The 16,070-nt window shown below is 28.9% G+C and overlaps 1 protein-coding gene across 1 annotated transcript in view; it reads right to left on the bottom strand.

Moving 5' to 3' along the window:
- Myo95E (Myosin 95E) overlaps positions 1-16,070 on the bottom strand; it is a 231,765-nt gene that overhangs the window by 87,802 nt on the left and 127,893 nt on the right. The window contains exons 5-8 of the mRNA XM_075375247.1: positions 13,298-13,344; positions 8,455-8,518; positions 5,100-5,113; positions 3,596-3,680 (exon numbers count right to left, since the gene is read on the bottom strand). Coding sequence (XP_075231362.1) covers positions 3,596-3,680; positions 5,100-5,113; positions 8,455-8,518; positions 13,298-13,344 — 210 coding nt within the window. The remainder of the gene's footprint in view (positions 1-3,595; positions 3,681-5,099; positions 5,114-8,454; positions 8,519-13,297; positions 13,345-16,070) is intronic.

The raw sequence follows: 16,070 nt of genomic DNA, 5'->3' as shown, positions 1-16,070 counted from the left end.
TGTCTTAAATTGAAAACTTGAATTATTTTCAATAACTCTATTGCGATTAGCTACCACAATATTTAAAAATTTGTACAACTCAATAATTACAAAAAATAGTAAGAATATTTTAATTGTAAAAATACAAGAGATAAATATAATAATTACATTAATTTAATATTTGTAATATACTATTAATATTATAATTTTATTTAAAAAAAACAGTAATGTATAACTTAAAAACAGTAATAACTACTTTGGGGTACCATTCAATTGCATAATCACAATTCATTCTGTGAAGAATGAGAGAAGAGAACGGTTATATAAATAATACAGAAGACTAGGAGAATGAGAACAGGTCACTGTACCAGTAATGTGGACACAACCTATCTACATACAGCAAGTGGAACAGAAGAAATGAAGGGAAAATTCATAAATACTATAAAGAAACATGTTAATAAGAATTTTCCACAAGCTTCTCTTTTCTTCAATCAAACTTTCTATTTTAAACTTTATCAACTTTCCTAATTTTCAAAATTCTCTGTTAATACCACATTTCAAAAGCCTTTTTTCTTGTCTGTGTTTCCTAGTACATAATACATTTTACTACTTAAACATGCTACACACCATTTAAGTACTTTTAAAAACTTCTTTTTAATTCATAAACCTATGTTTTGATACTGGAAAATATTTAGCATAAATACCTTCCTCACATTATAAATTGTTTATAATTTTATTACTTAAATCACATAATTCTTTAATTTTATTAAATTAATTTTAAATTTTATTTTTATTTTTTGGTCACACAACATTCTACCTTTGCTTTCATTTGATTTATTTTTCACATTATACAGGGTTATCATAAAAGAATGGTGCAGTTTCAGTAATTCATAGGAAGATTGTAGGGAAATTTCTAGATGTTATATTGGTATCCCTCAAAGCCTCCAACCCAAAAGTTTGTTTATCAGCAGTTGTAACCACAACGTCAGTTCTTGTATTGTTGTTGCGGTGAGTTTAGCGAGTTACTATGTTCTCGGATAAAGACAAAGCAAAGTGTGTTTTATTGATGGCTGAATTTAAATCTGTAATTTTAGTTCAACGTGCGTTTCGACGTGAATTCGGAAGAGATCCACCACACAAAAATAACACAACACGTTGGTTCAAACAATTCGAAGAAACTGGATCAGTTAAGAAATAGAAATCAACCGGCAGACCAAGTGTACCAGACGAAACGATTGAACTAATTAGACAATAGGCAATTAGAAGTCCTGGGAAGTCTATCCCCCGTCGAAGCGTCGAATTAGGTATTCCAAAATCAACAGTTCACAAAGTTTTACATAAAAAACTGAAATTACATACTTATAAAATCCAGATACTGCAGGAATTGAAACCCGATGATGCTGTAAAACGTTACAATTTCGCTGTTGAAATGTTGGACAGAATAAGTGAAAACGAATCATTTTTAGACGATATAATTTTTACAGACGAAGCTACATTCCATGTGAATAGATGTGTTAACAGACACAATTCACGAATATGGGGCTCTGAAAACCCACATGCAATTATTGAGAAACAACGCGATTCGCCTAAAGTTAATGTCTGGTGTGGTGTGATGAAAAATCGTGTAATAGGGCCTTTCTTCTTTGCTGAAAAAACAATTAATGAAGTTGTGTATCTTGACATGTTAACCGATTATTGCTTTCCTCAGCTGGATGAACTCGAAAACATTCATCAACTTCATTTCCAACAAGATGGTGCTACCCCGCATTTCAATGCATTGGTCATGGACGCTTTGAACGAAAAATTTGGAGATCGATGGATAGGCCGGCAAGGACCCATACTTTGGCCTCCAAGGAGTCCAGACCTGACACCTTGCGATTTTTTCTTGTGGGGGTACATCAAAAGCGTTGTTTATAAACAAAAAATTCACGACCTAAACCACTTAAAAAACAGAATTAATGAAGCGATGACAACCATTAATGAAGAAATGTTAACTAATGTTTGGAGGGAAGTTGAGTATCATTTGGACATTTGTCGAGCGACTAAGGGCACACATATTGAAATTTATTAATTATGTAAAAAAATGTTTGTGACGACAAATTTGAAAAATAAAAAACATAAACTGTAAGTAATTCTGTTTTAATTTAAACCATGTTCAAAACCGCACCATTCTTTTATGATAACCCTGTATTTCTTTCCTATTGATTAAATCAAATAATTCAGAATATTTTCTAAATTAAATTAGTTCTGGCTAATAGAAAGATATTTTCATTTCTTACCTCTTTCTTTTTAACTTGAATTGTTATTAAATTTTTATTACCTCTTCTATAAAAAACAAAAAAGTGAAAAGCAGCAAGGTATAAAGTACATAATTTTTACTCTAGATCTTGCTGTTTTTTGGTTTTCTACTCTAATTTTCAAATGTTAAACAAGTGTTTACAAAGTATGTCGTTAGATAGATTTGCATCTAATGAGTTACTCTTATCTAGCTAATCAATTTCTTGAACTTGTGTATTTTTATTGTGCTATTTTACATCAATTTTCTCAGAATTAAATTCTTTAAAAGTTTTGATAATAGATTTTACTCATTTATTAGCCAATTAACGAAGTTCTTGTATTAGAAATATAAAAAGTGTGTTTTTGGAAAACAAATTCTTTTGTTTTACATCAAATATTATGAAAACTACTGGAGGTATGCTTCTAGAACCTATTTTATTCAATTTGTCAGGTCAAAAACCATAAGAAATCATCAAGTTTACCCCTTAATTTGAGTTCCTACAATTTCACTATGGTTTTCATCTCTGCCCAGAATCATGGCAAAATCTTTTGCTAACCATAACTTGCTAATGAAGTGATTCTGAACCTATGTTTATATAAAATTTATTCATTATTTTCGCTAGTAGAATGAGCTCACAAAGCACCGGTAAAACTATGTGAATCACCCTTTATATTAGTTATTACATGATAATACAGTGTTCTCTAAGGAGGAACTAGCTTTGATATTCTATTTTATTTTGGCCTAATATATCACATTGATGCTATTTAGGCTTTGCATAAAAACTGTGAATAATATTTGTGAGGTTCGAGGCATCTTCTGATTTGATAACCTATACAAATTTCAGTAAACATTTATTATATATAAATTAATTTACAAAACTCAAATGTTAAAACAAATGAATGACATAACAAAGATCCTAGGTTCACTAAAAATTAATATTTTTCAATCACATTACAATTTTCTCCCCTAAAAAAATGAAGTTATAGCTTATTTAGATATAACCATGAAAAAAAAAGTAAAAGCAGTCTAAATATAATCATAATCTATAAATAGAACAAACAACTAACAGATTTCATAATATATGATAATTAACAAACCACAAAACTAAATTACAAGACCTACATTTTGAAACACATTTGAATAATGTACCTGTCACATTCAACTCAGATTAAACCACAACTGTGCTTTTGAATGTTTCATTGCAGAATAACATCAAACAATATCTTTCCAGTTATGCATGGTTTTCACAAACTATAACAGCACATTAGTAATAAATATGAAATTCTATATACAGTTATATAGAATGAATATAAATACAAAATATGCATTAATACTTACTGAGCAATTGAATATCAGCTCCCGTTAGAAGCTGATAAAATATATGAAAACTTCTCTCTCCCTGAGCTTGTGTAGTTACTCTTGACTAAAAATAAATAAAATATAAATAAGTTAGTAATCTATTTCCAAAAATGCAATGATTATTTTTATATGAAATATTAAATCAATTAACTGAAATTAATATTTAGCTTACCATCTGATACATTTTTTTTTATCCTTTACATTCTCTCAATTACATAAAAATGTTCTTCCAGTAAGATATAGGAGTAATATACTGCTATCATGAGACACATGGTAACAATTGTTTATCAATTTTACAGTAACTGAACTTTTTAAATTAAAATTTGGATATAGGAGTAATATACTGCTATCATGAGACACATGGTAACAATTGTTTATCAATTTTACAGTAACTGAACTTTTTAAATTAAAATTTGCCTTTGCTCTTTTATTATCACAAGTATCAATACTGTATGATAATTTATCCATAAGCTTTGGTCCTAAATAAGATGGCATACATTTGAATAAAGTTGCTATATGAATTTCCACAAGTCTATCTAGATGTTTTTCAAAATAGTGTATTGAATAATCAATAATGATTAAACAGATTAGTTATAATAAACTGAATTACAGTGAAAAAAAAAAGCTAAGTAGGTGAATGTATGTTTGTAATGTATTTGTATTACCAAACTTAGTCTTCTCTTAATTAACCCAAATATTATATTTACCCTTAGAATCTTGGTACTTATTTATACACATATTTTTTTTAATTTATAAAAATAACAGATAATGTACAACTAATTTCAAATACTAATCATCATTACTAATCACATTAGCAATGAAAAGATGTGCTAGAATTGCTACAACTGCCCGAAAATTTTTCTAGAAGGATTAAGGAAGACCATGAGATAACATTAACAAAAAGCACCAAAATATTTAAAATTATTATATAAAAAAAGAAATGACACATCATGTTTATACATATAAATTGATAATTAAATAAAATAATAGTAATGAAATTATCTGAAGATGCTATAATAAATAAAGTTAATACAGAATACAATAACACTTTTAAAGCACTCATTGAAAAATAATTAATTATTCAGTATGTATAAAATTGCATCCTATACAAAATATTTAATTTTGTACCTTGTTGACACAAGAATAATATTTCATAACAACAAACATCTATTTCTATAATTTTACAGGTTTAATTAATTAATTCTTTAGAAAAAAAATCATTCTGAAGATGCAGAGATCTTAGTGAAAAGTATTTAATGAAGATTACAATAACACAAAAGCAGTAAAATTGAAAAAAGTTGAAAATTAATTTTAACAAAATAATAATACTTTAATTTCAATAATAATGTTACCAGTTTCATAAATAAATTTATATTTTTAATTAAAGCAGACATGCAACATAATTTTTAAACCTAGTTTGAAAACTGAACTGTCAAGACAATAATTCTTATTTTTTAAATATCATGTGAATCATAGTACTCACTTTTTCTAGGAGGTCTAGCAGCATGTAAAACAAAAAAAAAACAAATATTTACAAAATAATAAACTAGCAAACTACAAATAAAATATATTAATTGAATACTAAAATATAAATTTTATCAATAAAATAAGTATCAAAATCCCAGTACAGTAGAACCAACAAAACTGATCACCTTTGGAGGCATGAGGATGAAACAAAATAGGACAAATGACTATTTATATAATTTATGAACATTACTTTTAATTTGAATTACGTTTTAAACAATAAGTTTTTGAAACAAAAACCTAAATGTTGGTAATATAACCTTTATAAAATCCAGAAAAAGTAATTTTGTACTATTACATTTTTGTACATTAACATATACTAATTTAAAGAAATATGTTTGATAATAATAGAATGAAACTAAATTAAAAGAACACTGACACATGAACTAATAAAAAAAAACTTCTTTATAAATTTGATTTTTTCAAGTTTTGTTTTTTTTTAATTTCTTTTTTTGTAATTATTATCTTTTATTTTTTTAAGAAGCTGGTTAGGTTCCTTTCTTTTGCACTTAAGAGACGTTTTTCTTTTCTATGTCAAGATGATGGATACATAATAGTATACAAGGAGTGGCTGGAATGTAATGACAGTTGCACATAACTCACAAATGAAAAGAGATGTTGAATGATACAAATATGGTATCAAAGTACATTTTACCTGCTACAGAAACTTATGTTTATTTAAAATTTATTTTAATACATCCAAATCACAATAGATAATTAATTTTGTTCCAAAGTATGTTAAAAGTAAGTAGATTCCTAATAGAAAGTTCAATAAATGGATATAATTTATTAAATTAATTACATTTATTTTTCAAAGTAGTCACCATATTTCACCCAATAGTGAACCAGTTTTCTCATTCTATCAATAAAGAATGCTAATACAGGTAATTTTTCCTTGATCCATGATGTGTCTTTTAGTTAATCATTTGTGGAAAAAATAAATACCATAATACCCTTCTTTTAATTGTAGAAAGAAGTGAAAAATCACAAGGAGTCAAATCTTATAAGTATGGAGAGTGTGGAATAGATTCAAATTTCAACTTTACAAAAGCCTCGGCAGTTGCACATGATGTTTGTGGCCAAACATTATCATGTTGCAGAATTATTGGCTCTATAATTTGTCATTTTGTAAGTTGTTAAAATAGTCAGTTTGAATCAATTCATCTAACTATCTTTATAATGCTTCTCATCAGTCACAGAAACTGATCGACCACTGCAAGGTTTATCCTCAATATTCACAATACCAACTTCTGATGCATAAAATTTTATTGCCCACCGACTCGCAGTACTTTGTTCAAAAGTTTCATCACAAACAGCTTTTAGACAACACTGAATGGTACTGGCTGTAAAAATTTCAATCACTGCACATTATTTTGGATGGGTTGACACAGCAGGCATACTTGACTTCATAACAAAGGTGAAAGGGAGAAAATAAGTGGGCAAATTTCGGAGTGTTAGTAATAGTGTTAGAAATAGGAGAACTGCAAGATGGTAGCACCTGTCGCTTTGTATGCCTTTAGTTTAACCACATTCCAGTGTGTATTAGATTTCAGTTGCCCCTTGTTATTAACATCATCAATTTGGCTGTCTTTTGTTCCTTGTACCGTCTAATGCATTTTGTGAGCATTCATCTTCTTTCTTGCATGTTAAGATTATCTGCCAATCAAAACACAGACTCTTCCTCTGTATTTTCTTCAATAAAAACATCTACTTTGAACATAAAAACAATTACTTTTTCATTTAAAATTTTAGAATGTCTTTTATTTTTAGAAATGTCTTTTTTTAAATTCTGCAATATTTAGAATGTCTTTCTTACACATTCTATTAAGTATGCATCTGAAGTGATTTTAATCAATATATTCTAATGTATTCATTTTAAATCAGATCTGAAATAATTACTTATCATAAAATTATATGCCGTTTAATTAAGAAATTTTTTTCAAATACACAATATTCATTTTATTAAATACATTGATATCTCAAATTAACTTAAATGATTTTTTTTTAAATATACAATATTAGAAAAACAAAAGTAACATTAGGCAGATATGTTTGTGATGTAATGTTTGTTATCAATAAATAAACAAGTCATTAAAAAAAATATAAAAATAAAGGTCAACTCTCAGAAACTATGCTCTTCTTCTTTACTTTCCTGTTATCATAGCTCTAGAGCTATTCTGCAACAACAAAAATATTGTAATCAGTCAGAAAATGGAGTACGGATTTTTTTCATTTCTCTACGTTTCACGACCCAGGAACCCCAAAAAACAAAAAAAACATGAGAGGGTATTGTTCTAACATATGTACATATGTACATGTGTAGGCGTGTTTGAAATTTAGATTGAATAAACTGGTTTTGATAAAATTTTATAGGGAAACTTTTGTATATGGGGCAATATGTTGGTAAAATTTTGGGGTCAATATCTTCAGGGGGTAGGTAGTTTCTGAGGTCAATTCTCTCAAAATTTTTTCAAACAATTCCACTTTATATTAAGCTCAGTACATGCGTGCATGCTTATCTTACCATTTTTTTTAATTTTACCCCAAAATTCCCACTTTCCCAAAAATCAAAAAAATATATTTTTTTATTTATTGCATATTTTGTTGTCTACATAGTAGTAATCCAAGTGATATCAAAAAATACTTTGGGAGCAGTATTGGGAGTATGGGAGCCGATCAAAGTTTAAAAATAGCAATTCTTTAAATTTTTTAAAACTTTTTTTGAAAATTCAGAATCCAACAAACCTGAAAGTAAGTAATTCTTAAAATTACACTGCTTCACATAAAGTGAATCTGTTATGAGTGTTAACACACAGAATAAATTTTGTTTTGTAGGAAATCATTTAGCATAATCATTTTAATTAATAATATTAATTTATCAAATCATAGAAAATACAAGACACAAATATCAAACAATTATACATGTCATAACATCTAAAATAAAAAACCTGTTGTTAATAAACATCTACAATTTTTGATTTTACAAAAAAAAAAATACGTATGGTATTGTGATAAGGTGAAGAGTAAGAATAGTAGGCAAAAGTAAACGTTAGAGATGAAAAGAAATAAAAGACTTAGGGCATAAAAATTGTTTAAAATATAAAGTTAGAAAAAAGCTCAGAGTACTTTAAAAAAAAGTTACAAAAATTTGATGATGCTAAATTAATAAGAAAATCTTTTATAATTTAATTTACGATGTAGCTACAATGCACATCACTGTGCAGTTCAGCAACTGAATATAAGTTATAAATTGTTTGCATTACAAATTAAATCATTAATAATAATGAACTGAATATATTAATTTAAATACTTACAGTTAGTTATTGTTCCACCTAAAGGGTCACCCTTATGGTCGAATTCAATGTCTAAATACTTTCCCTACAAAAAAAAAAAAACAATAAAAATACATAAATTACAACTATATAACAATTTATAAAGTAGCATAAAAATATTTCTTATCATTTAATACACAAACAAAATCTGTAAATAAGAAATATCTTACCTCTTCATACTACTTATTAAACATATTTAAAATGGTTGTATTATCTTTGTCAAGTTTCAAAAAGTAGTAATTTGAATGAATTATAATTACTGTTTTTTATTTGGTTGTTACTGGCAAATTAAGTAAAATTATTCCCTGTCTATTAATTTATAAATAAATATCACCTTATATTTTTTTTATTTATGTGATTTTTTTTCTTCATAAAATAATGAACTATAACCAAACAGTAGGCACTATAATGTACCAATCACTAGCCGAAAATCCCAGTTTGTTAGTACATGTCTCATGGTGACCAGGTATATACTTGTAGTTAAAATAAAATTAAAATACCAGTAATGCATTTGAAAGGAAAATTTAAATATTTTTGCATCTTATTGATTAAATAAACAATGAAGGTTAATATTTTATTTTATGCGGGATAAATAATTTATCGTTCTTCATTAACTTATTTTATACATAATTTACACAACAGTCAAATTATGCACAAGTTTTTGGGACTGTTTTACTGAATCCATTCATTAATTACATGAGCAAGTCAACACGACATGGCTGATAATGCTTTAATGACTGCAATATTTAAAGATTTCAAAATTAAAAATTGTAAATACTTCATAGATTTATATTTACAAATGTCTGCTAAAAATCTTAAGCTATTTAAAAAAAAAATAATATAACATCAACCTTTATCAAACCACATCAGATTACTATTTAAAGGTTACACAGCATAATATTTCTACTTACAAGAAAGAGTATTAATTCCTTTCCACAACAGTTTTTAATAAATTACTGACCCATTTAGAAGATCCCCATCAATTTGTTTAATATTACATTAAAAAAATTTTATCTATATATATAAAAAAAGGAGTTGATCTCTTTGAAATGTAAGATTAAGGACCCCATTGATATAAAAAAAAATTTAATTCGGCAAAAAGTTTTTATTTATTGCAGAGATGGGTTTCATTTTTTTCTTTTATACTTTTGATTATCCCGCTGTCTCATCATTCTCTAACTCTGAAATTCAGTCGAGACAGTATGACCAATTTTAAAAATTCAAACAGCTTATCTTTTACCGTGCTGAGTGCTAACATTTGCATAAAAATAATGTACACTGGACCATTCGGTTATCAGTTATTTTTCCGAAATTTATTTATATCTATGGAATGGTATGACCAATTTTAAAAATTCAAACAGCACATTTGTTAGCAGTACAAGGGCTAATGTTAAAATTATGAAGTAAAAATAAAAAATTGAAATGAATAATTAAAGTACCCGAAAAGCAAATAGTAAAAATCTTTTAATTACAGTAATTTTTTGTAACACACAGTTAATGTGACACGCAAAAATGAATTGTCTTGAAAAAATTTTCAAGACTATAAAAAAAAACACACATTGGCTATGTACATCATGGGTTGTGTGGAAAACAGTTACAATTATTTTTTTTTAATTTTAGAGAAATTTATAACTAAAGTTAAAGTTATGTATTTTTACACGATTACGATAAATAAACGAGTTTTCAAAACCTGGATCTCTTTTTACGAGATCTAAAGAGCAGAGTGAAGTGTGAAGCTGGGCTGAACTTCTAATAAATTTAATATTTTACCATATTTTCTATTTGTTTATTATTAATGTAAATTTTATTTCCTATAATAGTTATAATGTTTGTTTTTTTAATAAACAATGTACTACATTAAACTGATTACTTACTTTATATTTAAATGCTCTCATATATTCATTAAATTGTGTGTTAAATGACAATAATTTTTACAATAACAATGTACTGACTGATCAATTTCTATTTTATAAATACCATTTGTATTAATTTTATCAATTACTGTGTAATAGTCTAAATATTTTTTGATATGATAAATATTCGAAAGGCTTGTAGTATATATTTACTCTTATATTACTTGTATATTAATTCATTTTACTTGTATATTAATTATCTTGTATAATATTATTTCTAAGTATATCAAATCCACTCTCAAATTTAAAGACAATTTTTTTATATTTTCCAAATTTTACTATAATATTTTCTCAGTTTAATTTAAAAAGTTCAGGACTATGTCTGTTTTCTTTTATGCATACTTATGAAATATTAAAAAAAAAAAATTGTTGAGATAAAATAAGAAATTAAGAAAAAAGTAGCCTATACCACAACTTCATTCACATAGCACAAATATGTTATTAGTACAAGTTTATAAAATTAAAGATTATTTAAAAATAATTTAGTTATACAATTTACAGGTAATAAGTAAAATAAATTGTAATACTACTATTAAAAAATGATAACATTATTTATTTCATCATTTATAAAGAGAATCAGGACGTAATGTTTAGAATTGGACTTTTTAACTTTTTTCCAAAATAAAAATTTTAACAAAAGTCAGACTGAGCCTTCAAGAGATGCGCCTGGATATAACTGGAACAAATAGGAGAAATTTGTCTGGTGAAATGAATCTAAACAAACTTCACAACTTCATTCATCATCAAGTCACACCAACTATAGACTCTATCACATGTAATGTTGTAACTTGGGACCTAGTCTCACCATAAGTGACCCCTTGACAGTCAACCATAAAAGGTCTTTTAAGGAATACTTCACTGGCTGAACCAAGCAATACCAGAGTTCAGAAAAGACAGCACTTGGATATAGTGGACTGCCACTTAGAAAATAATATGTGATCGGAAGCATTGGAATGCCCTAACATCACACACATGAAAAATTACAATACAAAATCCAAAACCAAACCAAAGCAAATCACCTACATTTCCATACATAATGTTAACTCACTTGTACAGATTGGTAAAGTAAAAATAATAACCAACCAAATGGATCAACACAAAATTCCCATCATGGAACTGCAGGAAATAAGCGACACCAACCAGTACGCCATGGAATCTCAAGGATATACCTGGGAAGAGAGTAATGAAAAGGGTCCCAAAATTTGGAATAGGCTTTTTGGTCAGCCTCAAAATAATAAGCAATGTACAAGAATTCAAGTCACAATCCCCAAGAATATCAACATTAACTCTAAAAGCATCTAATAAAATCTACACCATAATAAATGCCCATGCCATGACTAATAATAAAAAAAATCTCCAAAAGACTGTAAACAAACAGAAAAGTTCTGGGACCTACTCAACCATACCATAAATAACATTCCCAAAAATCACGTTAAACAACTAAACAGAGATTTCAATGCTCAACTAGGCAGAGAAAGAAGATTTAATTGGACTTAATTGGAAAATGGCCTGCCAAAAGAGAACAAATAAAAATTGATAGACTCATCGATCTCACCAGAAACCATAACCTAATCTTGAAATCCACATATTTCAAAAGGGAAACTCAATACCTGGTAACATTCCTACTGCACCAAAGGTGAATGGATACTAGATCAAGTCCTCATGGATAAACACCACCACAAAGAAATCTACAGCATAAAAGTCCTTTGAGAAGTAGACACAGGCTCTCACTATGTAGTCAAAATTAAATTCACTCCCCAAAGGAAGCAACAAAACCAAGCCCCTAAAACTAAAAGAAAAATATACCCTACCCAACTAATCAAGAATGAAAATTGTCAAAAATTAAAGTAAACTGCCTGGGTTTCACAGACGATTAGCTCTCCTCTTAAACAACATAAAAGATGCTAGTATCCAGATAAAAACACTAGAACAACTTGCTGAAAAATAGGTTTGAAAATATCATATGAAAAAACTAATATTATGGTCAGAGATCCAGTATGCAATAATCATGTAAACGTAAACAAAGTGGAACTAGTGGGAAAATTTAAATACCTAGGAGACAGATACCATAACACATAACATCAATGAGAAAATATACTGGCAAGAAAGAACTGAGAAACTTAAAAAATCATTAATAACTACCCAAAACATAAACAATAAAAAATGCCTATTGATAAAAACTAAAATCAGACATTACCAAACAGTAATTCTTCCAGAAATACAATACGCCAGCGAGACTCTCTTTGGACCATACAAGATTGAAGTAGAAAGGACCGAAAAGACAAGAAAGAAAAATAGTCAGAAAATGCATAAACAAGAAAAACGTAGTAGAAGGACAGTGGAGGATAATCCCAAATGAAGAAGTATATAAAATAATAACCCCACTAACAAATTTCTTCAGGAAAAAATGAATTTCATTCTTAGGTCATCTACTTAGGGCAGAAGACACCAGACCTGCAAACCAAATAATTAACTTATACTGGGAAAGAACAAGAACCGAAATGGATAAAGGAAGTCTGGAAAAGATAAGGAAGAGTTGAGAATATCTAAAGAAGATCTAATCATAAAATCTGGAAAATATGACAAACTAATATGATAACATTTGAACCTAAAATCAAATAGAAATCCAACAGGGTGTATTGAGACGAGGGCAGACACCAAAGTTCAGAATGCCTCAAAAGGATGTGGGCAAAAAAAAAGCAAGAATAAAACAACTCACACGATTCGGAAATAAGAACCGCTTACAAAATGGACTGGCCCAGAAATTGAACTAAAGTGAACCTATGAAATCGTAAAAGCAACAAAAAAAAAAGCATAAAGACTAACTAATATCAAACACACATATCTTTCAATTTATTACTATAACTGATTTATTTATTTTATTCGTCATAAAATTAAAAAAAAATACTTACAAATCTAGAGGAGTTATCATTTCGATATGTTTTGGCATTCCCAAATGCTGGAAAAAAAAAACATTAAAAAATGAGCAATTTTAATTTTGTGCCACATATAATTAGAGATGATGATTCCACAACAGTTGGAATGTATCATAATATTGAACAAGAAAAACATTCTGAAAACTGAAAGATAATGCTAAGGAATATGATGCTAATGGCCAAAGCCTTTTACACACTTTTAATAAACTGGTTCCCAAGCATTACCAAATGTAGACTAGCTGTTTCTTTGAAACAGCAAAGAGCATTATCTATGATAAGTAACAATTAAAAAGCCAAGTTACTTACTTTTTAGGTACCACACTATTTTGCAGACAAAAAAATATTGTAACTCTATCTGTAACTCAATTATTTAAATTAAAGGAAAGGATTAAAAGAAAGGATAGACTTAAAATAATATGTTATTAATAAACTGAGAGAAATCAAGGTGGTTGTTTAAAGGGCTCCCACTGAATTTAGGAAAACTAAACTTAAAGTTATAAAACTAAATTACAGTTCTCAAAGTATCACAGTTTCTAGATATAATTACATAGCTTACTTTGATTCAGACTCCACAGATATCTACATCTCTTGTTTGTGTAGTGAACATATCTACAAATTATTTTTTTTTTGGAAGGTGATAAATGCTTTTGCATTATCATTGCCCAGAACACATATATATATTTCAATAATTATTAAATAGTTGAATACAGATGCACAGCCTTACAAAACAACAAGCTATTCGACACCATTATTGTATTGTTTCCTAGAATACCTTGGATGTTAGCTCCTAATTTAAATTTACGACACAATATAGCGTAACACATACAGTCCACTAGGATGTGATGTATCATTAGTTGGCAGTCGTAACAAACACAAATAAGCACATTAGTCTGATTAATTAGGTGTCTATGTGTAAAATTAGTATGCCCTATTCGTAAACAGCAAATAATAACCTCCTCTCTAAGATTATTCCAGATTGAAGAGCTGCATAGCAGTGAAATATCCTTGATGTATCGCAGTTTATTATCTACTGTAGTAGTCGTCACTTTGTCACCCTCCTCAAAGAGTGTGTGAATTAATAAAATCGGTAGTAGTAACAAGATTGGTGAAAGACAGTTGACTACATGCATCTTTAGCAGCGGAATCTGCACTGTTCACTACCCGGGATTCCCAAATGGCTTTGGATCCAGCAGAAGCTCATTTGTGTGTTGCGAAGGTTCAACTCAGCAATTGCATTATGAATTCTGGTGACAGTAGGATGTCTTGAATGCAAATCTTCTAAAGCTTGTAGTACATGACAGGAATCGCTACAATTAAGGATGTGACAGCATTTTGGGTTAATGATAATCAATGCCTTATTGATGGTATACAGTTCAGAATTCTAGATACTTGTAATACCAGGTAGACCAAACTTATAGGTTCTGTCATTTACAACAAAAGAGCATCCAACAGTATAATTCTGTTTTGACCCATTTGCGTATGCTACTGCGTCTGGGTTTACCTTGGATACAGATTGGTAACATTTGCTGAAAGAAAAGGTGTGTTTTGACTATCAAAAAGCAAACCTAAAAATTTAATGCGAAGAGAGATAACAATCGGCTCCCCATTGAGAAGGGATCATGGAATAAAAGGGTAGGTGAAAAAATTACATATTTTGTTTTTCTCAGTTTGAGAACATGAAGCCTTGGTCCAAGAGTCAAGGCGAGATATAAAACTCTGTAGTAGTTTCTCAGCTGTGGCTGTTGAAGAAGTCATGATATATATCTCATGACATATACATATCATTTGCTATATATATATATATATATATATATCAAAATAATCAACAAATAGAGAACATGAAACAGGTGCTGCACACACCAACAATAGTAACAGCAAAAGGCTATACTTATTGCTTACTGTTGCTATACAATAGTATAGCAACAGTAATACGTTGATGCTAAACAAGGTGGCACTCAATACACTTCCTTGAGGCATTCCATTCTCCAAGGTGACGTGGCTCAATACACGGAAAGTTCAGTCATTTAAGAAACACCTAATAAAGGCAAGCATATTGCCCATGACTCCCCATTCTTTAAGGATGTTTATAATATCACATTGCCAGGCCATATTGTACATCCTCCTAATGTCAAAGAAAATAGTGACAAGTTGCTGGTGGAGCAGAAAAGCATTCTGGATAATAGTTTCCAATGATACCAGATGATCAATGGAAGATTGTCCTTGGCGAAAAACACATTGTTCTGTAGATATCACGGCACGTCTCTCTAAATACCATGTAAGCCTGTGGTTCATCAATCTCTCCATCACTTAGCCTAAAATGCTTGTCAAGGAGATAGAGTGGTAGTCTGAGGAGCATGCTTTGTCTCTACCAGGTTTGAGTATGAGAATAGCTTTCAACCAGACAGGTGGGAAGACTTACACAGAGAACAACACGTTATAAATATGCAATAGGTAATGTAGCACTGAATTGGATAAGTTTGAAAGCATACTAAGATGAATGTTGTCAGATCCAGGGGAGGTGTCATGTGATATTTTTAATGCAAACAACAACTCCCTGAATGTAAAGGGAGCATTTAATTCACCAAATGAATCATCAACTTTTATTGATACTATTTCCTTCTGTATCTTATAAAATTTGTTAGTTCATGATGAAGTTAGGGACACTGAATGATAATAATCTGCCAGGTTAGTTGCAACTGCAGAAGATGACATAAGAAGTTCTCCTTCATGAATAAGTCTGAGGGTAGAC

Source organism: Lycorma delicatula, chromosome 9 (genome assembly GCF_047948215.1).
Source record: "Lycorma delicatula isolate Av1 chromosome 9, ASM4794821v1, whole genome shotgun sequence".
Taxonomy (NCBI): domain Eukaryota; kingdom Metazoa; phylum Arthropoda; class Insecta; order Hemiptera; family Fulgoridae; genus Lycorma; species Lycorma delicatula.
Note: the sequence above shows the minus strand (reverse complement) of the source record. Positions and strands in the feature narration are given on the sequence as shown.